At 43.7% G+C, this 26,723-nt stretch overlaps 2 protein-coding genes across 16 annotated transcripts in view; both read right to left on the bottom strand.

The window, feature by feature from the left end:
- RAPGEF6 (Rap guanine nucleotide exchange factor 6) overlaps positions 1-26,723 on the bottom strand; it is a 238,834-nt gene that overhangs the window by 164,940 nt on the left and 47,171 nt on the right. For all 15 annotated transcript variants that reach the window (XM_065555927.1, XM_024100179.3, XM_024100177.3 and 12 more), the window contains 3 exons: positions 20,698-20,768; positions 20,227-20,283; positions 15,830-15,913 (listed from right to left, as the gene is read on the bottom strand). In XM_065555927.1, the coding sequence (XP_065411999.1) occupies positions 15,830-15,913; positions 20,227-20,283; positions 20,698-20,768 (212 nt within the window). The remainder of the gene's footprint in view (positions 1-15,829; positions 15,914-20,226; positions 20,284-20,697; positions 20,769-26,723) is intronic.
- On the bottom strand, positions 8,300-10,583 carry LOC135973265 (uncharacterized). Its single transcript, XM_065555934.1, has 2 exons — positions 9,864-10,583; positions 8,300-8,869 (listed from the first exon to the last, which is right to left on the bottom strand). The coding sequence occupies exons 1-2, from the start codon at positions 10,438-10,440 to the stop codon at positions 8,394-8,396; spliced, it is 1,053 nt and encodes a 350-aa protein (XP_065412006.1). The 5' UTR covers positions 10,441-10,583; the 3' UTR covers positions 8,300-8,393.

Genomic DNA, 26,723 nt, shown 5'->3' with positions numbered 1-26,723 from the left:
ACTGGCTATGATCGATGAAAACAGCAACCTACCTTTATACACAGACCTCTTCAATCACTCGCCAGCTCACCTGTCTTTTAGATGCCTTTTATAGTAATTTATGCTACCACAGGATACGACAGTGGAATCTAATTGGTGCAATGAGTGGTCAGTGACGACAGTAGTTAATCATTCTCTCATCACTGACCCACCGTCTGTCCACCAGGTTTTGATATGCCAAGGCACCTGTCGTCATCTCTGAACCAGTTTCGAACAGGACCGGGCAATTGTGCAGCCAATCTCTTTAAATGGGGTTTTTCTAATGACCCTATCATATAGCGGCATTCAACTTCAGCGTATCCTTAACGAGTGCCCACTGATTTATTTTGACAGTGGCCTACCGGCTCTCCACCTGGCTGACGATGACACCATCAAACGGCTGGGCGCATTGTGCATACCTTGAGAGATCAAGAATGTGTCTAATGCATAACACACATTCCAGCAAACATTCAGCATATCTACAGCAATGCATTTGCCCTTTCAGACTTAGTTTGCAAAGACAATCACTTTTCTCAACTATGATTTAACAGAATCTCCCTGATATCCCCAAAAACTTAGAATAGCAGTGAATGTTTAATAGGTAAGTGCATCTTATAAACAAATCTACAAGTAATGCCTTTTTTAAAGAATAGGAACATTTGGATTTTTTTTTAAACTCAGGAGGATCAACAACTTCCATTTCAAAGATTCTCACATGTATAAAACATTTTATTTTTCAAGAGATGTCATTCATAATGACCATATTTTCCATTATGTGCTCCAAACCCTCTTTTCCACATAATTCATTAGAGAAAATAAATAATAGATTCAGATTTCCAGAGGCAAATTAGATTTCCTTCCATAGTAGCTGCAAATAAAAACAAATATTTAGATATGGCTCCCCCACACAGGCATAAAAGGGGTTAACCATGCCTTACCCAAAAAGGATCAATGGAGAAGAAACCTCCAAGCAGCCCAGAGAAGCTGTGGGAAGCACAGCCAATCAGGGAGGAGTTGCAGGGAGCAACCAATCCAGTCCCAGTAGGCTCACATAAAAGAGAGCTGCAGGGCACTGGCAGAGTAGAGTCAGTTGCTGCTGGGAGCCCAGGAAGTAAGGACTGTGTCCGTGGAGGACTGAGAGAACTGCAAGTACGCTGCACAAAGCAATGGCTGACTCCTGAAACTGAGCAGATGAGCGCCCTGAGGTGAGGGCAAAGAAGGTGGTAGGATGAAAGATGTGGCCCAGGGAAATACAGCATCACTGAGGGACATTACAGGGGAGCAGCAGGAAACTTCTATTTACAGAGTCCCTCGGCTGGGGCCCGGAGTAGAGGGCAGGGCTGGGTGCCCCCACTGTCCCTTGGGGAAGTGGCTGGACAATAGGATGGTGACATGCACCCCCCCAGGAAGGGGATATTCAGAGGATTAAGTCGCAAAGAGGGCGCTGAGGTTCTGGGAGCTGAGAAAGGAGCCAGAGGCAGGAGCAGAGACAGAGTAATGGGGTGCAGACCACAGAGATGGGTGTTTGCATTGAGCTAATCCCCAGAATAACCAGGAGTGGCACCAGTCTGGCAATGAGGGCTGCACCCCGTGACACATGCCTAATAATTGAAAATAAAAGTTAGATGACAGTTAACTGCTACACCTAGTGTCTGTCCAATTTAGTGCTGATGCCTTGTTTCTCTCTCTTTACTGTGTCTTAGTCTATAAAGGAGACAGAAGTTTACCCCTGAAGAGGTTTATTCCTACATTTACAATTTCTTTTGAGTAGAGTATTAGGAAAAGAGCTGTCTTGAAAGATAGTTAAAAAGCAGTTTTATACGTTGTACAACATTTGTTTTCAGTCTACAGTAATTCTCTAAGCAAGAATTGGAAAAATTTTCATTACTCACAGCTAACAATAGCTTTCTCTCCTCTTACTCCTTCCCCATACCACCCCTGCAACTCCTCCCACCAGAATATTTTAATACAGAGCAGCTACTGCTTTTATATTTTACAATCCCAAACAAAGCTATTTGGGTCAGAAATACAGGACCCAATGGATTAATAATTTGATGGATTTTTTTAAATCTAGGAGATGTTCATATTGTACAATAAGACCAAGCAGCTTTTCTGAATTTAATAAACCGTGTTCTCTTCAACTAGACTCAGCTATTCTAGCTGTACAATGATGTACTATGAAAATAACTGATGTCTGATCAGTATTATTTTTGATACCTCTCTGGATGCAGTACAAGCCCATGCTGCCTCCCTCGCAACCCCTCCCCCAAAATATAGCCCTGTTTGGTGTTATCGTCAATGATAATTGCAAATACAAACATCCTTTCCCAGCCTTTTATGAAGTATTACCTTTCTCCAATATTACTCCCCAATACAAGATAGCTTAGAGCTTACTCTCCACTTGAAAAGCTGGGGAAGAGGCAAATTAAACAAAGCTCTATACCCTAGCAATATGCAATAATACGTTTGTGTAGTTGACACTGAATGAAGCAGAGGGGAATAAAGGGAGGGAGGAAGGAAGGTTTGCTTTCCCATGCAGGGGCCAAGGTACCTCAACTTAATCAATTCTCAAAATCTATAGAGAAAGCCCACGGCCTTCAGGTCATTCACACACAGGCTTAAGTGGCTCCAAACTATTGCTCAGGCTCTCAACACCAGACGTGGGCAAACTACGGCCCGCGGACCCGTCCTACTGAGCCTCTGAGCTCCCGGCCGGGGAACCTAATCCCTGGCCCCTCCCCCCCACAGCCACGCGGGCCACACTCTGGCCCGCCGCTCCCACTGGGCAGCGTGGGGAGCACAGCTAGCTCTGGCCGGGTGTCGCAGCTGCGAGCTCCTGCTGCTGTTAAGGGGGCAGGGAGTGGGGGGATTGGGTAACAGAGCGGGAGGTCCTCGGGGGCAGTCAGGGAGGAGGGGGCGGTTGGATGGGGCAGAGGTTCTGGGGGGGCGGTGAGGGGTTGGGGAACAGGGAGGGTTGGGAGAGGGAGTCCTGGGGCGGTCTGTCAGGTGTGGGGATGTGGATAGGGTTGGGAGGGCAGTCAGGGGACAGAGAGTGGGGGGTTGGATAAGGGGGTGGGATCCCAGGGGGAATTAGGGGACGGGGGGGTGGATGAGTTGGGGGTTCTGAGGGGGCAGTCAGGGGGCAGGAAGTGAGAGGGGGCAGAGGCCAGGCTGTTTGGGGAGGCACAGCCTTCCCTACCCGGCCCTCCATACAGTTGCGCAACCCCAATGTGGCCCTCGGGCCAAAAAGTTTGTCCACCCCTGCTCAACACCCATGACAGCATGGCTCTCTGAAAAATTGTGCTACCATGCAATCCATGGCCATTCTCAGGCCAAAACCTCTCATGTATGGGTTGGGAGTATACAGTGGGAGTGTGCATACGAAAGAGAGAGTCTTCTGTTATACCAAAAATCTTTGCTGAGGCCTGATGTAATGAATAAAATAGCTCTTCTCAAGGTCCACTTGCTCCTTGCCTATCACCTAAGAACTACAGAGCACAAAACACGTGGCCTTTGCACAGGTGTGTTTTCACAGGGTCAGAAGGAGAGGGGAGTTATATTGTGTGGGCTCAACCTCCTCCTGTGAGTTCTGAATATTTTATTTTAAACAGACAATTCAACAAATGAGCCAGGGTCAATAGGCAGGATTTCAAGTACTTTTCTTTCCTCATATTACTTTTTAAAATTGGCAAACATTGGCACAGTGCTTTGAAGATGCAATGTGCTTTGTAAGTATTGAATGATTAAATTATTTTAAATATTAGAATACTTAATTCCATTAGCAACTTGATTATATGAAATTTGAAACTAAAATGTCTGCATGTAAAATATTTGTTTATTTAACTTCCAGTCACCATTAGTGTGAAAGAGGCCCACCGTTGCCAACAGACAAAAAGTTCACTACTCTGTGTCAGCAACTCCCATCAGGCCTGACACATAACACATCTCTTTCATGGTATTTATCTATAAATAGAGTACTGTAAGGTATCTAATGAAAGTTGGTGTCAGGCTGGTCATAAATATCATTGTAAAATATACGTATTGATTATAATAGGTTTTCTGCCAGACAAAGCATGGCTATGTGTCTATACCGATCTCTGATGTAAATTAAGCATTGTAAATCAAAACAACGGGAGCTACATTTGCATTCCAAGTCAACATGAGGATATGAAGTCAATATGGGGGGGTAGGACACTGGAAAAAAAACAAAGGGCATATCAAACGTTTACTGGACTATAACTGGAAACAAGACAGACATTTGATCATCTATTTACTGAGGAAACCCCTTGAAGGGCATGGGAAAACCTGTGATCTGTCAGAGACTGTATCCTTGGGAGAAAATCTACTTTAATAAATAGGAAAAGTAAACATTAAGTATAGACCTGGGGTTGTGTTTTATATTTTGTTTTAGATGTGTAACCATGTTTCCACTTATTTTTATTCAAATTTATACATTTATTTAAATTTGTATTCAAATTTATACATTCATTTAAAATGTAACCTTTGATAATAAACTTATGATTGATTCACTGTAAATATATTTCAGTGCTGTAATGTTATAAAGGACCTGATCCTGAGTTGTACCAATTAAGCAGTGTGTATACTATTCCTTTTGGAATAGCAAACCTGTTACAGTGAAACCCCGCTATACTGCGATGTTTGGTGTCCAAAAAATTACATCGTGCTAAATACGGGGTCGCGGTATAGCGGGGTTTCAAGCCCGTCAGTGGTCCCCAAGGCAGTGCATTGATGTGCACCGCCTAGTGCCCCTAGTGCCCAGCAGGGGAGAGAAGCTGCGACCCCACGCCTGCCGGGGACAGTGAGCACCGGCGCCCGCAGCCCTGTTGTTCCTTGTCCCCGGCAGGCGCGGGGCCACAGCAGCTTCTCTCCGGCTTGGAGAGAAACCGCGGCCCCGTGCCTGCCGGGGACAGAGAGCTCCAGGCTTCTCCCCACCCACCCCTTTCTGCTCCTTCAATGGGGTGCCACTGAGGGTCCCCCCCATTCCACTCCCCCACTGCAGCTCCTCAACCCGTTTGCTACTTTATGTCCTCCCCACCCCCCACTGCGGCCCCAAGACTGGAGATGCCCTGTCCCCCGTCACAGCCTGAGGCCGCAGTGGGGAGTGAGTGCCCCTCACAATCCCTGCAAGCTGTGAGGCTGCCTCCCGGGGCCGCAGTGGGGGGGGGTCCCAGTGCTCGGGCTTACCCTGCCACACCCTGCGCTTCTGCCGGGGATGGGTTGGAGCGCTGGGGGCTTCCCCTGCCCCCTCTTCACCTTCTGCTGGGGACACCGTCAGGCAGGCACGGGGGGGCCCCCAGTTGACCACTGCCCCTGGAGTGCTTCGGCGGCGCTCTGGCGGTTTTTTTCTTTTTCGCGCTTCGGCGGTGCTCCGCCCCCCCCCCCCTTTTTTTTTTTTGCTTGGGGCAGCCGGAGCCACCTTAGGACCGCGTTACATCTGAATTCGCGTTATCGCGGGGTTTCCCTGTAATTACTGTTAGTGTCCAGTGACAGGAGCTGGACACTACAGAGGTACGCTTCAAAGGAACTCAGGGACTGGGGTACACCAAGTATTAACCTACAAGGCAAAGTAAGGGATGGCAGAGACCTGAGTAGACTGTGTAGATTCTATAAAGATCAAGAAAATAAAATTATCCAAGGCACTGCTTCACAAGAAAAGTTAAATAGTAACAGTTCTAAAATGTGCAACTTCACTGTATGGCATATAGAGAGAGAAAACATGTCCTCAAATGACAAAAAGAAACCTGAAATGTACCATCACTACTATAGGGCACAATATTCATAAATGGTTAATCTTTCATTCACATTGAAGCTCTCACAGTGTGCAATCTGAGCATAAGGATTTTAGTCTGTTGGTTTGGAGTTGGGGATACGCACTTGTATTGTCAAAGGAAAGGGAGCACCAAGTTGACTATTTCATTATAAAATCTGAAATCTTTTGGCTTAGGCCTTGTCTACACTACGAGAGTAGTTCGATTTTACTTGCATCGAATTTTTGTAATCGATATTGCAAAGTCGAACGTGTGTGTCCACACTAAGGACAGTAATTCGACTTTGTGCGTCCACACTAACGGTGATAGCGTCGACATTCGAAGCGGTGCACTGTGGTCAGCTATCCCACAGTTCCCGCAGTCCCCTCTGCCCATTGGAATTCTGGGTGTAGCCGGCAATGCCTTCTGGGTAACAAAATGAGTCGAGGGTGCTTTTGGGAAACTGTCGTCATCCGTCCATCACTCCCGCCCTCCCTCCCTGAAAGCGCCGGCGGGAAAACAGTTCGCGCGCTTTTCCAGTCATTGACAGCGCGGACGCCACTGTACTCCGAGCATGGAGCCCGCTGCGACCATCGCTGCAGTTGTGGCCGCTCTCAACGTCTCGCAGCTTATCATAAAGGTTTCCCTGAGGCAGATGCAGAAAAGTCAGGCAAGGAGGCTACGGCACCGCGGTGATGTCCTGAAGTCTGAGAGTAGCACAGACCTGTCAGAAAGCAGGCGACCCAGCGCCGAGGACATCACAGTGGCAATGGGTCATGTTGATGCCGTGGAACGGCGATTCTGGGCACGGGAGACAAGCACTGAGTGGTGGGACCGCATAGTGCTGCAGGTCTGGGATGAATCCCAGTGGCTGCGAAACTTTCGCATGCGGAAGGGAACTTTCCTGGAACTTTGTGAGTTGCTGTCCCCTGCCCTGAAGCGCAGTGACACCCGGTTGCGAGCTGCACTGAGTGTACAGAAGCGAGTGGCCATAGCCCTGTGGAAGCTTGCAACGCCAGACAGCTACCGGTCAGTCGCGAACCAGTTTGGGGTGGGCAAATCTACCGTGGGGGTTGTTGTGATGCAAGTAGCGAAGGCAATCGTTGATGTACTGCTGCCAAAGGTAGTGACCCTGGGAAACGTGGAGGCGATCATAGATGGCTTCGCAGCGATGGGATTCCCAAACTGCGGTGGGGCCATAGATGGAACTCACATCCCTATCCTGGCACCGGACCACCAGGCCACCCAGTACATTAACCGAAAGGGATACTTTTCCATGGTGCTGCAAGCACTGGTGGACCACAGGGGACGTTTTACCAACATCTACGTGGGATGGCCGGGCAAGGTTCATGACGCTCGTGTTTTCAGGAACTCTGGTCTGTTTAGACGGCTGCAACAAGGTATTTACTTCCCGGACCACAAAATAACTGTTGGGGATGTGGAGATGCCTATAGTCATCCTCGGGGACCCAGCCTACCCGCTAATGCCCTGGCTCATGAAGCCCTATACTGGCGCCCTGGACACTGAAAAAGAACTCTTCAACTACCGGCTGAGCAAGTGCAGAATGGTGGTGGAGTGTGCTTTTGGCCGTCTCAAGGGGAGATGGAGAAGCTTACTGACTCGCTGTGATCTCAGCGAAACCAATATCCCCATTGTTATAGCAGCTTGCTGTGTGCTCCACAATCTCTGTGAGAGCAAGGGGGAGACCTTTATGGCGGGGTGGGAGGTTGACGAAAATAGCCTGGCTGGTGATTACTCACAGCCAGACAGCCGGGCGATTAGAAGAGACCAGCGGGAAGCGCTGTGCATCCGGGAGGCTTTGAAAGCAAAGTTCCTGAGTGAGCAGGGTAACCTGTGATTTTATAGTTTGTGTACTGAGAAGCTAAACCTGCCCCCGTTTCTTTACCCAGGTAATGTTGACTATCCTATCCAGTTACATACCCCCTTCACCCCCCCTCCAACACACGTGTCGAAATAAAAATAGTTCTACTTTGTTAAAGCACACCGTTTTCTTTAATACTGTTTTAGCGGGAATTTTTTAAAACTGGGACGCAGACTGTGGTGCGGGGCGGGTCTAGTGTTGTGATGCGAATGCAGCTTCTAAACTCAAGGATTGACAGGCTCCGCTGCGGTGGGATGCTTGTTTCAACGGAGCCTGTCACCCCTCCTGATCGGGACTGTGTGTATGGGAGGTCTATTTGACTTTGTGGCAGGGGGAGGACGGTTACAGATCCCATGCTGTGTGGCTCTGTGATCCTGTCTAAGGACCGGCGCTTAAGATCTGTAACTGCCCTCCCCCGCCACAAAGTCACAGAGCAACCCACCCCCCCCAACATTACATCAAAACAACCTCCCAGACTAACCGGGGCAACTAGTCACTGCATCACTGCACTGTGTATGTGCCCTGCTGCTGTGCCTGCCCCCGACTATGTACCCTGCCAAAGGAGACTGTCCTGTCCAATTTCCAACCCCCTTTCCCCTCCTCCTCCAAAAGAACATGATTGAAACAGTAGTTAACAGAAACGAATTTTTTATTATCAACTACACATGGCATTGGGAGGTGAAACTTGGACGTGGGCTTGTGTCAGGCGGGAAGGAAAGAACTTTTCAAATTTTGGGAAATGAGAGCCTTCTGCTACTAGAGCTCTCTGCAGGGGTGGAGTGAGAGTTAGCAGGGACTCTGCCGCCTCTCCTTCTTTGCACTTTGGGTGAGGTGGGTATGGGACTTGGTGGCGGGGGAGGGCGGTTAGAGATGGACTGCAGCGGGGCTCTGTCCTCCTGCCTCCGTTCCTGCAGAACATCCACAAGGCGCCGGAGCGTGTCCGTTTGCTCCCTCAGTAGTCCAAGCAGCGTTTGAGTCGCCTGCTGGTCTTCCTGCCGCCACCTCTCCTCCCGATCCATGTTGGCTTGGTGCATTCGGGTCAAGTTCTCCCGCCACTGGGTCTGCTGTGCTGCCTGGGCTTGGGAAGAGGCCATAAGCTCAGAGAACATGTCCTCCCGTGTCCTCTTCTTCCTACGCCTAATCCGCGCTAGCCTCTGGGAGTGTGATTCCAGGCTAGGTTGTGAGACAGTCGCAGACGGGGCTGTGGAAATGGGAAAAAGGGAGTGAATTCCTCTGAAAGATAAATGTAGTTGTGAACAAAGAACATAGTCTTTCTCTGTGAACAAGACCATGCACAGCACCTTTCACATGCGCACTCAGCACAAGGTCGAATTCTCGGCCTTCGCATTCTGTGCCTGGGGTCTTGAACAGCACATTTGAGAAGCGAGGCAGCACAACGGAATTTCTGTTGCAGGCAGACATGGTAAGCCGTACACTTGTGGCAGTTTAAAACTTTTATATTACCACTGGCCTCATTTCACATTTAAATCAATGTCAGTCCCTGCTGCCAGCAATCCGGCAAGCGGGAACTCTGCCCCTGTCCCACCCCCTCGCGGCTGTCCCCGGGAATGATCCCTTTCGGCTGCCCCTCTCCCGCCTCCACCGCGTGGCTGCAAACCAGCGGTGACAGTTCTGTAAAGGAACGGGAAAGCAGTCCCAACACTAACATTCCCCTACCTAATTAAAAGCAGGTCACCATGGCCGACATCACCCTGATGAGGATCTCCGAGAGCGACAAAGAGAGAATGCTCCGGGAAAGCCTCCAAAGACCAGGGCCGTATGCCGCCCTGCTGTGCAGAGCAATGATCCCCGAGTACCTGATAATCTCGTGGCGCGGCAACGTGTCGTACTTCGGAGGACCCAATAAGGCCGCTCTCCCCAAGAACCTCATGCAACGGCTTTCAAGTTACCTCCAGGAGAGCTTCATCGAGATGTCCCAGGAGGATTACTGCTCTATCCCCGCACATATAGACCGCATTTTACTGTAGCTGCAGTAGCAGGGAATACACAGTAGAGCGGCTTGTGCAGGACAATCACTGAAAACCGGACATTGCTAGATTTCTTTTCAAAACTTGCACTGCCCCTTACTAAACCGTTAAGCGCCTAGGGCACACTAATCATGAACAACCCATTCTTTTAATTGTTAATATTCCTGTTTTGTTAAAAATAAATGTTTAGATGTTTACAACACTTACTGGCTGATCCTTCACCAGATTCTGTGTCCGGGGTAATGGCTGGGGACGCTTCGTAGGGGATCTCTGTAAGGGTGATGAAGAGATCCTGGCTGTCGGGGAAATCAGCGTTGTGAGAGCTGCCAACTGCCTCGCCCTCCTCATCTCCTTCCTCATCTTCCCCGTCCCCTAACATGTCTGAGGAACCGGCCGTGGACAGTATCCCATCCTCAGAGTCCACGGTCACTGGTGGGGTAGTGGTGGCGGCAGCACCGAGGATGGAATGCAGTGCCTCGTAGAAACGGGATGTCTGGGGATGGGATCCGGAGCGTCCGTTTGCCTCTTTGGTCTTCTGGTAGCCTTGTCTCAGCTCCTTGATTTTCACGCGGCACTGCGTTGCATCCCGGCTGTATCCTCTCTCTGCCATGTCTTTAGAGATCTTCTCGTAGATCTTTGCATTCCTTCTTTTGGATCGCAGCTCGGAAAGCACGGACTCATCGCCCCACACAGCGATGAGATCCAAGACTTCACGATCAGTCCATGCTGGGGCTCTCTTTCTATTCCCAGACTGCACGGCCATCACTGCTGGAGAGCTCTGCATCGTTGCCAGTGCTGCTGTGCTCGCCACGATGTCCAGACAGGAAATGAGATTCAAACTGGCCAGACAGGAAAAGGAATTCAAATTCAAATTTTCCCGGGGCTTTTCCTGTGTGGCTGGTCAGAGCATCCGAGCTCGCACTGCTGTCCAGAGCGTCAACAGAGTGGTGCACTGTGGGATAGCTCCCGGAGCTATTAGCGTCGATTTCCATCCACACCTAGCCTAATTCGACATGGCCATGTCGAATTTAGCGCTACTCCCCTCGTCGGGGAGGAGTACAGAAGTCGAATTAAAGAGACCTCTATGTCGAACTAAATAGCATCGCAGTGTGGACGGGTGCAGGGTTAATTCGATTTAACGGCGCTAACTTCGACATAAACGCCTAGTGTAGACCAGGCCTTAGACATGGTCCATTGTTACTCATACTTCTGTAGTCTTCTTGTCATTTCTGATGGTTTATATCTTTCATTCTTTCTTTGTTCAAATATTATTGGCATTCTATCTTAGCCAAGCCTTTTTTAAAAAAAAATTAAAAAAAAAAGACATATCATCTGAAGTGAAGAGCTGAGGTGTTTATAAACAATCAAGATTTAGAACACTAAAAAAGTACAAAGAAACAGAGCTTCTTTAAATAAATACCCATACTAAAATATGTAAGTTAGCATGAAATCTTTACCTTCTGTCACAATACAGTTTTCTCTAGACTCATACAGGTCTCAAAATCTAGTGCGTAAAACAATGCATTTTTTATTATCTAACAGGTATGACAGTATAAACAGTACACATAGCAATATATTAATATACTTATATTCTGTATATCCCAAACACACACTTACTCAGTAAAGAGGATTTGAAAATCTCAGTGCCTAAGTATTCCATCATAATCACACATGATCTCTTAATCACAAATATGAGTGTAATGTGACTCTTTAAATGTATCTAGAGCAGTGTGTCTCAACCATTCCAAACTACTGTACCCCTTTCAGGAGTGTGATTTGTCTTGCCTACCCCAACTTTCACCTTACTTAATAACTACTTGCTTACAAAATCAGACATAAAAATAGAAACGTGTCACAGCACACTATTACTGAAAAATTGCTTACTTTCCCATTTTTACCATATAATTATAAAATAAATCAATTGGATTATAAACACTGTACTTACATTGCAGTGTATAGTATATAGAGCAGTATAAATAAGTCACTGTATGAAATTTTAGTCTCTACTAACTTCACAAGTGCTTTTCATGTAGCCTGTTGTAAAACTAGGCAAATACACCGCTAACTCGATATAACGCGACGTGATAGAACACAAATTTGGATATAACGCGGTAAAGCAGTGCTCCGGGAGGGGGGGGGGCTGCGCACTCCAGTGGATCAAAGCAAGTTCAATATAACGCGGTTTCACCTATAACGCGGTAAGATTTTTTGGCTCCCGAGGACAGCGTTATATCGAGGTAGAGGTGTATCTAGATGAGTTAATGCGTCCCCTGGAAGACCTCTGAGTACCCCTATGGATGCGCGCACACCTCGTTGAGAACCACTGATCTAGAGTACATAGTTAATGAGAAAATTTGCTCTAAAATGCTAAATTAAGATCAGAGTGCTGTGCCTGACTAAAGTTTGTACATTAAACTTTTCCTTTCTTAGCAAATATCTTTTGCAGGCCAGGCCAAGCACACAGTGTTTCTAATAGCAATTTCATTTCTTTTAGTGCCACCTGAATGCGTGTAGAAATACTTCAATTCTTTTGCACCCATTTTTTTCTTTTCATACAAAAGTTTTACATTCTCCTTAGAAGAGCGAGACGTAATTGTAATGTTTTATGTGATTATAGAAGAGCCCAAATTCTCGGAAGCTTTTCATTCTCATACTTAAATAATAAAAATACTGTTGTTAATTTAATTGTGGTGGTTGAGCTCCAAGTATTTTTTTTCCTTCAAGCCTTTTGTACATCATACACGTTGTCTCATTAGCCAAAAGGAAAAAATGTTCATTTTCTTCCCAGATGATCTCACTAACTAAGTAGACCCAAAAAACACCAAGAAGCACATGTTTTAGACTGTAAACAGTTTCATACAACAGAACATTCTTACCCTTATTATAGTCTGGCAGCCGCTTTCCCTCATTATCCACCACATAAGCAGTTGTAATCTCATTAACAATTTATGGAAGACTTGCAATTTATTTTTTTTTACATAAGTCACTTAAATCATTCACTCCTTAAATTCAGGTAAACACACCATTTCAATGCAGTCTTTATCTAGGCTTTATGCACATATCCACTTGTGACAAACTTCAGGCATTGCTGAACTTCACTCCAGAATGGTTGAGAGTTTAATTTCCTGCCTTTAGTTAGATACTAAGCTCAAAAACATTTCAGTCCTGTAATTTTACCATAAAATTTGAGTGCACAGATGTAAATACAGTATGTGCGTGCACGCATGCACAATGGTACCAAAATTTCCAGTACTCTCATTCATTGCTGCTGCTTGTCTGGATCTCAGTTTAATAACTTACTAGTCTGCATTGGTGAGAAAAGAGAATAACTTATTAGCATTAAAGTGGCACCCATTATTTATTATTTTTCTTGCAGTAGCACCCAGGTGCTCCTGTCATGGATCATGGCCCAGGCCCCACAAAAAACTTATCTAAATAGAAGACAAGAGACAACAGGCAGATACAAACAGATGGGAACATGAGGTGACAAACAATACTACTCAACACAAAAAGCAGAGGTCACAGCACAATAACCTATTCTCCAGAAGCCCATATCAAATCCGGGTTCCACTGTAATAAATACTGTACCCTGTAACCGAAGCTCCCGCTCCCTTCCCCAAACAGCTTGCAACCTAAGGCCTTGAGCCTGCAGCAGATTCATTCTTGAGGCAACATCACTTCCCATCATCTCGCTGACATCAAAGGCTGCCCAGACTGGTTGTCAAGCCAGGTCTACACCTTTGTGGAATAACTTTTAAACTCCTGGCATTTCTCTTATAAAAGAGAAATCAAATGGTAGCAAACCACAAGTTGACTGGTTGCAGTTGTGAGCTGGCAAACCATTTCACCAAAAATACCCAGCACCAAAGCTCAGCAATTAATGCTAGCAAAGGCCACCTTCACCACCAAGCTGTCATAGGAGGCAGGAGACATAGCAAGTAGAATCCTCTGGGGGATAAATTCCTTTTCAATGGCTCCACGAGAAGGGCAGCAGTATATGTGTTAATTAATGGTTCACTTGTATACACATAAATTACATAGACAGGAAAAATATATATAGTAGTACACAGAGGCTTTGCTAATGTTTAGCTATATATATTAAGATAATCCAATTAAAATGCACCAAGTTCACCTTCTCCTTGTTAAAAACTTGTTTCCACAGTCTGAGGGCAAGTGCTAAGATTTGGTTTCTAAAAAGCTAAAGAGCAGTCACTTAATATGCTCTCTCTGGTGTAAAAAAAAAAATTAACTGTTGACATAATGGAAAAAACTGGCAAGATATAGCATCAGGAGGCACTGTAGTTAATCAGCTCTGTCCTACAATGAGGATGATGAACAACAATCTATTTAAACTGGTTCTCCCAGGCACCTCATTCTGAAGAAATTATGTGTCCTGTAACTTTTTCTATATATCTATTTTGTCAATTTTATCCTTGAATGACTGATGAAGTTTTCAATCAATTTCAAACTCCTGAGAGTCCCATCCCAAAACTAATTTGCATTACTGATAAACTCGATAGTGTCAAAACACTATTTTGATAGAGAATTTACATAAAGAAAAGCAAACATCTGAGTAATAGAATAAGAAAAATAATTAGGGCTGTCGATTAATCGCAGTTAATGCATGTGATTAACAATTAATCAAGATTAATCGCAGTTTTAATCGCATTGTTAAACAATAGAATACCAATTGAAATGTATTAAATAGTGTACACTGCTCACTTTATATTATTATTTTTATTACAAATAATTGCACTGTAAAATGCTAAACAAAAGAAACAGTATTTTTCAATTCACCTCATACAAGTACTGTAGAGCACTCTCTGTCATGAAAGTTCAACTTACAAATGTAGATTTTTTTTTTTTGTTACATAACTGCACTCAAAAACAAAACAACGCAAAACTTTAGGTTTGACTTCAATGCTTAACAGTTTGAGGCATCAGGATCTAATGTCTTTCCTGTTTGTGGGCATCGGCAGTCACAAAATAAACAGTACTATCTCTGAAGGGGAGCAAAATCTCAAGGATTTCTCATTTGCTTCAATAAGACCTCTTTATGAAATTATACACAAATTTGTACCAGCATGGCCTTCATGCTGACATAGGCTATATTGCTATAGATTTACACTGCTATTGTTTCACTATATTAGTAGGACAAGTTTTCACCCTTTTCTCCACACCCGACACACAGATTCCAAACATACAAGGAAATTAACAACTTCCATACAGAGCATCAGACACAGTCAAGTTGCTTCTTCATACAGAAGCCATTAATCTTAAATTCTACCTCCTCCTCCAGACTGGAAATCTGATGCTTTTCAACTACAATTCCTGAAGATGTATCATGAACCCAAATATGCCAGGTATGGCTTCATAACACAGTGAAGTAAAAATTCAGAATAGGGTTACCAGATAGCAACTGTGGAAAAAAAGGGACAGAGGTGGGGGGTAATAGGCACCTATATAAGAAAAAGTCCCAAAAAACGGGATTGTCTCTTTAAAAACGGGACATCTGTTCACCCTAATTCAGAATGATATACAAGGTCAAGCAGAATATCACAGGGCAGCCAGTTTAACCCTAACCCTAAATCAGCTGTTATGCTCCAGTTTAAACAGGTCACCTAATGTTCATTGTGCTCCAAATTTGAAATGTAGTAAGACTTTTGTCATGTTTTCACTGTGACTGACACCAATCCTCTTTTACTTCATATAAAAAAAAAAAAATCACATATTGCTATTGACTATTATCCCAAATCACATGGAATAGACTATTACGCAGTCACATTTGTGAAGAGAAAAAGGACAATGTCAACTCGTATAGTCCAAAATTTAGATTTTGTAAAAATGAGATTTTATTAAAGAGCCCAAAACAAAAACAAACTTTTCCCTAAATTTCAAATATAGTCAACAGGAGCCATTTTTAATTAAGAGTACCTCTGATGCAGTGTTTGCTATGTGAACTCTAACACACTGAGAACTAAAACGGGAGCCTGGTAAATTGAAAGCTACAATTGATCTTCAATGTTTAATCTGAGAGAAATTTGAAAATAATGAAAACTAAATTCTATTTTTAAGTTACTGAAAGTGAAAAAATTAAGGCAGTCTTTTTAACATATGCAAGGAAGTATATGTTGATTATGTCCCTTTAAGCAGTTAAATTAACTTGTACATACCTGCATGGTGGTAAAAACATGGAGTCCTTCATAAGGACAGATCCAGAAAGAAGAATATACCAGCATCTGGCAATAGTGTCTGAACTGTAGGAAAGAAAATCAAAATAACTGATATTGTCATCTATTTGAAAGCAATATAAAATATGTTATATAAGTTATCACTCTGGTACTGAAGCTCCACATTTTACCATACTGAAGATTTAGACTGCAGTCCAAGGGCATTGCTGATACACTGCCACAAATTAACATTTTATGAGTATTCATTTATATTGAAATGGAATGGCCTGTACAGAATTTTAAACTGAAATTAACTTTTACCTTAAATCTTAGAATATTTTGAGCCAATTTAAAAAAGAATATTCAAAAATAAAATATTAACTTGTATTTAAAACATTTTCATCCCAAAGCATGTTACAAACTACATATACAAGAATGATTTCACCCTGTACTAAAATTTTTTAGCATTTTAATAGTGCACAATAAGTTTAGGACAGGATGTGAGAAAAAAATATATATCCCACAACAAACTATGGGATGAAATTAGATAAACTATTTAACGGTCCAAACAGGAGTTTAGCAAATACACTAAAACTAACATACCTAGCTATTTCTAAAGTGCCACAGGATTTTTAAATACCAATAGCAGTCAGATCTAATGTTTAAGTTCCCAGTGCTAGAGTGCTTCCCCCAGGATCAAGACCCCTCACAACATGAAGAGGAACTGGTCAGTACCAACTCCAAGGGAAGGATGCCATCTACTGCATCACCAATACCATGTCCATGAGCATGTCAGTTTTTCTTCATGTGTTATCTATATACATTTGAAAAATATATTTGAGGCACATGTGCATGCACACACTTTTAATGTGAGCTATGTGGTCCAATTCTGTAGGCACTTCTGAAAATCTCAACCAATATATTTGTACAATCACTTAATTTTCAGAGTTACTAATATACTTATTTACAGTGTTGTTGTAGCTGTATTGATCCCAGGATATTAGAGAGACAAGGTGGGTTAGGTAATATCTTTCTTTCACCAGCAGAAATTGGTCCAATAAGACAAGCTTTCAAACTGTGATGCTTTGGGAATCACTGAGACCAGAAAGGCATTCTATCACCAACTTGCTTGTAACTTTGGGTGTCTTAATACTATATTGCTATGGTGGCTCGGAGCTCTGCCACCAGTAGCCAGCCTACTGCCGTGGACTGCACCCTCAGCAAGTTTGCTAGGTGACACTAAACTGGGAGGAGTGGTAGATACGCTGTAAGGTCGGGATAGGGTTCAGAGTGACAAACAAATTGGAGGATTGAGCCAAAAGAAATCTGATGAGGTTCAACAAGGACAAGTGCAGAGTCCTGCACTTAGGAACGAAGAATCCCATGCACTGCTACAGACTAGGGACCGAGTGGCTAGGCAGCAGTTCTGCAGAAAAGGACCTAGGTGTTACAGTGGACGAGAAGCTGGATATGAGTCAACAGTGTGCCCCTGCTGCCAAGAAGGCTAACGGCATTTTGGGCTGTATAAGTAGGAGCATTGCCAGCAAATCGAGGGACGTGATCATTCCCCTCTATTCGGCACTGGTGAGGCCTCATCTGGAGTAGTATGTCCAGTTTTGGGCCCCACACTACAAGAACGATGTGGAAGAATCCAATGGAGGGCAACAAAAATGATTATGGGGCCAGAGCACATGACTTATGAGGAGAGGCTGAGGGAACTGGGATTATTTAGTCTGCAGAAGAGAAGAATGAGGGGGAATTTGATAGCTTCTTTCAACTACCTGAAAGGGGGTTCCAAAGAGGATGGAGCTCGGCTTCTTCTCAGTGGTGGCAGATGACAACAAGGAGCAATGGTCTCAAGTTGCAGTGGGTGAGGTCTAGGTTGGATATTAGGAAAAACTTTTTCACTAGGAGAGTGATGAAGCCCTGCAATGGGTTACCTAGGGAGGTGGTAGAATCTCCTTCCTGAGAGGTTTTTAAGGACAGGCTTGACAAAGCCCTGGCTGGGATGATTTAGTTGAGGATTGGTCCTGCTTTGAGCAGGGGGTTGGACTAGATGACCTCCTGAGGTCCCTTCCAACCCTGATATTCTATGGTAAAGGTCTCAACCTTCCACCAGCCTAGTTACTCCTTGCAGGGTGACTTCAACCTGTCCCATGTACCCTCCAAATCCATCGCCCCGAGTTCTTCACCACCACACATTCAGACTTTTTCCTTTCATTTCCCCCAAACGAATGAAACCTGTCCCCTATTATCAGTTCACTTTGGAGGGACACACTCCACAAAGTTTGCACACCAGAGACCTGCTTGTGGTAAAAATAAACACAAAGTTTATTTAATAGAAAAATCATAAGATTCGAAGATGAAATGGTACGGAAAAGAAATACATACAAGTTATATAGAAAATAAACAAAGATGTGTTGTGAGCAAGACACGAGAAGTCATTCTTCCGCTCTACTCTGCTCTGGTTAGGCCTCAGCTGGAGTATTGTGTCCAGTTCTGGGCACCGCATTTTAAAAAAGATGTGGAGAAATTGGAAAGGGTCCAGAGAAGAGCAACAAGAATGATTAAAGGTCTTGAGAACATGACCTATGAAGGAAGGCTGAAAGAATTGGGTTTGTTTAGTTTGGAAAAGAGAAGACTGAGAGGGGACATGATAGCAGTTTTCAGGTATTTAAAAGGGTGTCATAAGGAGGAGGGAGAAAACTTGTTCACTTTAGCCTCTAAGGATAGAACCAGAAGCAATGGGTTTAAACTGCAGCAAGGGAGGTCTAGGTTGGACATTAGGAAAAAGTTCCTAACTGTCAGGGTGGTTAAACACTGGAATAAATTGCCTAGGGAGGTTGTGGAATCTCCATCTCTGGAGATATTTAAGAGTAGGTTAGATAAATGTCTATCAGGGATGGTCTAGACGGTATTTGGTCCTGCCATGCGGGCAGGGGACTGAACTCGATGACCTCTCGAGGTCCCTTCCAGTCCTAGAATCTATGAATCTATGAATCTCAGGCTTTACATTTCTATATTAGTTAGTTTCTCTTTTCTAATACAGATTTCCTATTGTCTCTGAACAGATTCCTAGCATGCCCTGTCCTAGAGAGAGGATCCAATCTTTTGCAGACAGTACCTCTCTTAGATGTTGTCCCTCAGTTCCCCAATGTCCTTCACTTCAAACCCCTTCTCTTTTACGAGTTTGCAGTTTTTGAACTTTTTTTCCAAGGTCACCTGAAGAAGAGCTCTGTGTAAGCTCGAAAGCTTGTCTCTCACCAAAAGAAGTTGGTCCAATAAAAGATATTACCTCACCCACCTTCTCTCTCAAATAGACTTTTAATTACTTTTGTCAACCTTAAATGTTGCAGTATTTTGTATTTACAATAACAGTAAGACAAAGTGTACATATGACAATTTGTTGGTTTATTCTGTACCACTTCTGAATTATGGATGATTTTATGAAATTGTAACATGAAGTTACTATCATGGAAAGCATGTATGTAGCTGGATCATCCATGAGTTAGCAGGGCTGTGCCAGATATCTGCTAGGCTAGAGACAATGGTGAATGATAAGCACTCAACAATGGTCTTTTCAAAGTGAAACACACCTTGAGTCTATGGGATAGCTCTACTTGGTAAAAGATATTTCCTCCTCTTGTCTGATGGAGGTGGGGATTGGAAGTAAAGGAAAGTTACCAGGAGGCAGAACAAAAGAAGCAGGTGACCCCAGCAGGAGTCTATAAAGGGAGGGAGAGTGAGCCATTTTGCACCAGAGTAAGATGAGATTGGTTGCTGCAGGGCAGGGTAGGCAAGGGGATAGAGGACTCTGCCTGCCTACCTTCCTGAACCTCCAAGGTCTCACAAGGGAAGGACAAGCTAGGAAGTGAGAGACATTTAGAGTTTTGTATGATCTGTATTCTCCTGTGCTTTATGTGATTAAGGATAAAAAAACAAAGATGTTAGCCTTGGCAACGTGTGCATGTATTGTGTTGACTGCTTCACAACTACTGCATGCCCCTGAGTGAGTTAACACTGTAAATCTAAAAAAGCTTCACACATTTTGGGGTGAAGTTCTGGGAGAAGGGTGTATTTAATTAACATGGTATCTGAAGGTCAGTGCTGCACCCAGAGGGGTTCCAACACTCAAGGTGCAGATATAAATTCTGCACCCTGAGAGAGTTCACCTAGGGACCCTGAGATTGGGCAATGGCTAGACTCTGTTCAAGCTCCAGGAACTCGTAACACCCTGGAAATCCAGAGCACAGAGGCTTGGATTTCCCTCACAACAATCCTAGTTGGTGATCAGGAGGGGGCACTCGTTAGGATCTGTGATGACACATATAATTTGACATGCAAGCAAGCACTAGATTTCTCCACTATGAGGGTGATGATTGTGGCTTAAATGTACTTACCAAAAAAGAACTTGGTTGCCCTTGTATCTTTCATAGCGAGCACTTGAAGACATAATTCTGAGAAAAATGACATTTTAATTTAGATTTTAAACTCTAAAAATGTTTTTAATCTATTAATCTTTCAGCAATATCACTTTCTTTAAGAATCAGGGAAAGTCATATGAAAGACTAGAAATTTGGCTTTGCTTCTTGAACCATAACTTCAAACTTAAATGAAATTTTCATTATCTAAATAGATAACACACAACATATTCTCTGAGTGTTTAAATCACTCCTACACACTGGAATTAACCATAGCAACAGTATAAGAACAGAGGTACTTCTGGATGCATATTTTGTGCTTTGTCTTGTTTGCCTCTTATTTCATATGTGCGAAGATAATTGGAATACACATATTATTAGAGCATTTGCAACAGAAAGTTAAATAGGATATAATTTGTACTGGACTATGCTATCCCCCCAATCCTTTACCTTAGCTGATGTTCCCTGAGATGTGACAATATGTCCATTCCATGAAGATAAGAATAGATAGTATTTAAGTCCTGCAAACAAAAAGAAAATATCACTTATATGCAATTCGGATGTTAGGCGTATCTAATTTTCCCAATATTTGCCAACATTATTATTGCATAATAATTTTAACATATTTAACAATGCTAAACATATTTTTGAACAAAAAAAATAGAATAGGAAACAGTTCAGGGAAAAAGTAGGTCTGCAGAGCCAACCTACTCTGAGCAGTGGACACAATAAAACTGGTTTGCAACTAACACTTAAGTACTTCCATGGGCAAGATCCCGATGTGGTTTGTTAGTCATAACCTCTGCATGTTCAGCATTTATATAGAAGCATAAACGCATATAGCTCTGTACAGTAAGTAGAAGACACCAAATAACAGTGCCTTGCATCCAAGGTCTTACATCACCACTGTAAAGTTGGGTATACTTATTTTACAGAAGAGGCACAGAGAAGTTGAGGAAGATGCTCACAAATCACATAGCATGCTAGTAACAAAGAGTCAGGACAGAATCCAAATAATGTACTCCCTTTGAAACATCTGAATGATTCTCCTTCATCAAACTGGAAGTGTTGCATTTTGAGGCATTGCCTTCTCCTCCCATTTCTAGGGCACTGGCTCAAAGACACTCCCAATCCTTGCCAGCACTGAAAGCAAGAGACCTGCTTACTGGGACTGCGCCTTTAGTCAAATGCTTGTCAGCACAGACCACCACCAGAAAGGCAGCAGATTATCACCATGAGTTATTTTTACTAAAGAATTAAACTCTATTTCTAGTAGTAACTCGAGGTAGTAAGCATTTCTTCAATTATCTTCATTAAACATACATATGTATGCATCTGTGAAGCTAGAAGAACAATGTGCGGTTTGCAGCAGCTAATATATTTTTCAGCCACCAAATTAAAACATACTACCCCTAAAACATTAAAAAAAATGTACTTTAAAGATTGGACCTCACATGAAAATACTAATCATGAGATACAGTTGTTTAAACCTCTCACTGCAAAAACTCTCTTTAGTCACAAAAATATTTGTGCTGATAGAGTAGACCACATGCTAAGGCAAAAAACACTAGAGCTATTCAGCATTTAATTTACTATCCAAAACAGGTGTGCGATTAGTTAGCATTGAACCCATGCATCAGACAATACACACAGAAGTGTAAAACTCTCACCAGCTTGAACATTTGAAAACATGTGTTCCTAAGTTTCCAGTGACAGGGGATGCTATTTCTGCAACATATGCAAATGAAGTATGAGTGTAGGCTTTGGAATTTACAGTAGCTTTTTTGAGAAATTTCTTGGCTTAGTACTCAGCTTCAGAAACATGGTGGATATGGATTCTATTCCATAAAAAAGAAAGGTCATGGATGGATTGTATGTGAGCTTTATTACAGTTTCAGATTCCTAATGCTATGAAAGTTGCAAAAGTTACTGCTTGCTTAATAAGCTATCTAAAACTAAAGCATCTATCAAAGGGCTTATTCGCTTGATTTAAAGTTCCAATGGTGAATTGCTGCATATCAAATCTTAAGCAAAGCCCTTTTATTACAGGTTCTATTGTAAATATGTTCTTTCCACACAGAAATATTACAATGATAGACATTTTTGTGATCACAATAAGTGATGCATGTATTTTTCAGTTCAAAGTATGATGAAACATTACATCAATGTACTAGTTACAGAAAGTAATCTTTGAAGAAAATCAAGTGTAACTACTGAAAAAAAACAGGCCTTCAACTAAAATTTAAAAAATCTTCACGATATACTATAGGGCCACAGATTTCAGAGTAGCAGCCGTGTTAGTCTGTATCCGCAAAAAGAACATGAGTACTTGTGGCACCTTAGAGACTAACAAATTTATTAGAGCATAAGCTTTCGTGGACTACAGCCCACTTCTTCGGTATGCATCCGAAGAAGTGGGCTGTAGTCCACAAAAGCTTATGCTCTAATAAATTTGTTAGTCTCTAAGGTGCCACAAGTACTCCTGTTCTTTTTGTAGGGCCACAGTTTATTTTAGCATCATTACTTGAAATACTGTAGTCACAGCTTTTGTACAAGAATGTGTCAAACACTATTACCTTATAACTGATTTTTTCTCCTCATATTTCACTACTTAATGTCGTTTTTTTTAAATCCCCAAAATAAAGTTTTGTAAGTAATCTTTGAAACTCGGAGCTTCCACTGCTTTTTAACAATTTGTAAAAACACATTCACTCTCTATTGACAAAGTAGTTTTGATCAGGACATGCAGGCAAATGAACATCACACACACAGATGGATTTTAAGATGCAGGCTGCAACTTTATTTATTGATAGCTGGGAGGCACATTACATGCCCCACCTGTCACGGTCTCGTACCAGACATTTAACTAGATCTAGTGCAGTGTTCAGGATTCCCACCATACAACTAATAATTTTGTAGACCTGCTTGAGCCCACCCTCAGGAGTCCACTTGCTTCTAAATCCTTTCCACTTTCCCTGCATGGAGACAAGGGGTAGAGAGAGTTTCCCAATTGAGGACTTCAGTGCGCAAAGACTTCATTTCTCATCTCTTCCCATAAACAGAAAGACCACCAGCACAATCCCAGGTCTCATTTACTTCTGGGAGCTGGTCCCTTTTATCCTTAGACGATACCAGCCACAAGTTTCAACAAGCTGACAAAGGGCTTGTTTACATGGAAAGTTAGTGCTAGGGTGGCCAGGTGCCAGGTTTTCGACTGGAAAGTCCAGTCAAAAAGGGGACCTTGCTGTGTCCGGTCAGATCTACTGACCGGACACCCAAAGTCAGATTATTGCAGGCGGCAGAGGTGGGGAAGCACTGAGTCATAACCCATGCCAGCCCCTAGTCAGCCAGGGCCACCCCATACCTGTGTTGGGCAGCTACAGCTCCCAGCCCCGGCATGGCAGGAAGTCCCTCTTGACTTGGGCAGGGGGGGAAAGCAGCAAGCGATGGGGGGCAGGGGGGAGAAGAGGAATGGATGGGAGTGGAGCCTTGGGGGAAGAGGCAGAGGTGGTGCCTTCGGGGATGGGGGAGAAGAGGTGGTGCAGGGGAGGTTCCAACACTCCAGCTGGAATGTCCAGTTTTTAAATATTACCAAGTTGGCAACCCTAGTTAGTGCATGGCAAGCCATGGTATGAATCTATAGTGCACTAACCTATCACATACTAACTAGCCATGAGGACCCTGCTACGGTGCACTAACAGTTCCATAAAAAGAAGAACAGGAGTACTTGTGGCACCTTAGAGACCAACAAATTTATTAGAGCATAAGCTTTCGTGGACTACAGCCCACTTCTTCGGATGCATATAGAATGGAACATATATTGAGGAGATATATATACACACATACAGAGAGCATAAACAGGTGGGAGTTGTCTTACCAACTCTGAGAGGCCAATTAATTAAGAGAAAAAAAAAAAAACTTTTGAAGTGATAATCAAGCTAGCCCAGTACAGACAGTTTGATAATAAGTGTGAGAGTACTTACAAGGGGAGATAGAGTCAATGTTTGTAATGGCTCAGCCATTCCCAGTCCTTATTCAAACCGGAGTTGATTGTGTCTAGTTTGCATATCAATTCTAGCTCAGCAGTCTCTCTTTGGAGTCTGTTTTTGAAGTTTTTCTGTTGTAATATAGCCACCCGCAGGTCTGTCACTGAATGACCAGACAGATTAAAGTGTTCTCCCACTGGTTTTTGAGTATTTTGATTCCTGATGTCAGATTGGGAGACAGACCTGTCCTCGCTTACAGACAACCCCCCAACCTAAAGCAAATACTCACCAGCAACCACACATCACTGAACAAAACCACTAACCCAGGAACCTATCCTTGTAACAAACCCCGATGTCAACTCTGTCCACATATCTATTCCAGTGACATCATCATAGGACCTAATCACATCAGCCATACCATCAGGGGCTCGTTCACCTGCACATCTACCAATGTGATATATGCCATCATGTGCCAGCAATGCCCCTCTGCCATGTACATTGGCCAAACCGGACAGTCTCTACGCAAAAGAATTAATGGGCACAAATCTGACATCAGGAATCAAAATACTCAAAAACCAGTGGGAGAACACTTTAATCTGTCTGGTCATTCAGTGACAGACCTGCGGGTGGCTATATTACAACAGAAAAACTTCAAAAACAGACTCCAAAGAGAGACTGCTGAGCTAGAATTGATATGCAAACTAGACACAATCAACTCCGGTTTGAATAAGGACTGGGAATGGCTGAGCCATTACAAACATTGACTCTATCTCCCCTTGTAAGTACTCTCACACTTATTATCAAACTGTCTGTACTGGGCTAGCTTGATTATCACTTCAAAAGTTTTTTTTCTCTTAATTAATTGGCCTCTCAGAGTTGGTAAGACAACTCCCACCTGTTTATGCTCTCTGTATGTGTGTATATATATATCTCCTCAATATATGTTCCATTCTATATGCATCCGAAGAAGTGGGCTGTAGTCCACGAAAGCTTATGCTCTAATAAATTTGTTAGTCTCTAAGGTGCCACAAGTACTCCTGTTCTTCTTTTTGCGGATACAGACTAACACGGCTGTTACTCTGTAACAGTTCCATAGTTAAATGTTGAATAGGAGTATGTTAAAGTGTGTCTGTTACAGCTCTCCCCCTGCTGCATTCCTTTTTCCCCTCTCCTTTCTGTTTGTTCTGTGTGGCCGCCCCTCCCGGCCATTGTGCTAACTAAAGTCACAGCCCTATTCATAGGAATGGCTTCTACAGACTAACTGGAGCCATTGCTCTGCCTAGGGAGGGGTTTCTTGCTTCTTTGTTTGGTTCCTTTGTTCAGACCCTGGCTCGGTGTGGGGGGCGCTGCCCAGAAATGCAAGACCTGAAGTGGCCAACTAATTAAGCATACGAGTCATACCTGTGGCTCAGAACATGCCCAGGCATGCCTATGCTTACCTGCAGCTTTTCCCTGCCTTCTCTCCTCCCCTGTATCAAGAGGAGCCAATCAAAAGTACTGGTGGGAAACTGCCTGAGTTTGCCTTTAAAGCCAGACATTTTCTGATCAGACCTCAGAGAAGGTCCTTGCTTTGCCACCTGGTCTGATCAGCTAGGGGTCTTTGGGGGACCCTCTCCCCGCTCTCGTTTGTTTTTGAGCGTACCCCCGTTTTTAAACTCCCCTCCCACGAACAAATTTGTGTCTGGAGATCTCCTGATTATTGTAAGCAAATCGAGTCCTCTCTCCATCCTCCGATACTACTGCCATTCCTGTCTCTGTGCTTGCTGCTGTCCTGGGGATTGGTAAGAACTCCCTCTTGCAAACTTCCCCTGTCCTAGCTGCTGGCCTGGTTTCCCCAGTAGACAGACCCAAGTTAATTCCTTGGTCTGTATCTGTAATCTGTTTCTTGCTCCGCAGCGCCTTTGCTGCTGGAAATAAGCCTGTGCTGCTGCTAGGCTGTGCCTTCCTGGACTGTATCCTGGGCTGCCGGCTTGTAGCCACCCCACTGCTGCAGCCACCACTAGTTAATTCCCCACCACCACCACCCCCGGGGCTGTACCCTGGGCACACACCACTCTGCCCTCTGGGACTGCTCCCCGTCCCGATCAAAGAAGCAGCATAGTGTAAGGTGCACCTATTAGAATCAGGTTCTTAGTCTAGATAAGTTGTAATTTCATTTTGCATAGCTGTGGTTAAGTTAGGTTTAAAGAATTGTTTGTATTGTGCTCTGTAAGTTAGGTTTTAAAAAATTGTTGTATTGTGTTCTGTTATTTGCTAATTTGTGTAGTCTTGGTTAAGTTAGATCATAGATAAGATTTTACTGTGTTCTGTATAATTGTGGTTAAGTCTGTCTTCCCGCTGCCCTAACCCCCCCGCCCCGAGCTTGCCCGTGTCTCCCCCCCGAGCTCCCCAGTCACTCGTTGCAGTCTCTCTGCTGTTTAAACTTGCAGCCTGTCTGCTCTCTGTGTCTCCCTGAGTTTAAATCTTCCTCCGCAGCGCCTCTGCCTTTGG

Source organism: Chrysemys picta, chromosome 8 (genome assembly GCF_011386835.1).
Source record: "Chrysemys picta bellii isolate R12L10 chromosome 8, ASM1138683v2, whole genome shotgun sequence".
Taxonomy (NCBI): domain Eukaryota; kingdom Metazoa; phylum Chordata; order Testudines; family Emydidae; genus Chrysemys; species Chrysemys picta.
This window is presented reverse-complemented; position numbering and strand designations above follow the sequence as displayed.

Excerpts from the sequence above, each read along its gene's own strand:
- LOC135973265 (XM_065555934.1), bottom strand. The coding sequence starts at position 10,440 with ATGCAGAGCTCTCCAGCAGTGATGGCCGTGCAGTCTGGGAATAGAAAG. Across the intron at positions 8,870-9,863 it reads ATCTGGTGAAGGATCAGCCA|CCCCGTCTGCGACTGTCTCA; the intron begins GTAAGTGTTGTA and ends CCATTTCCACAG.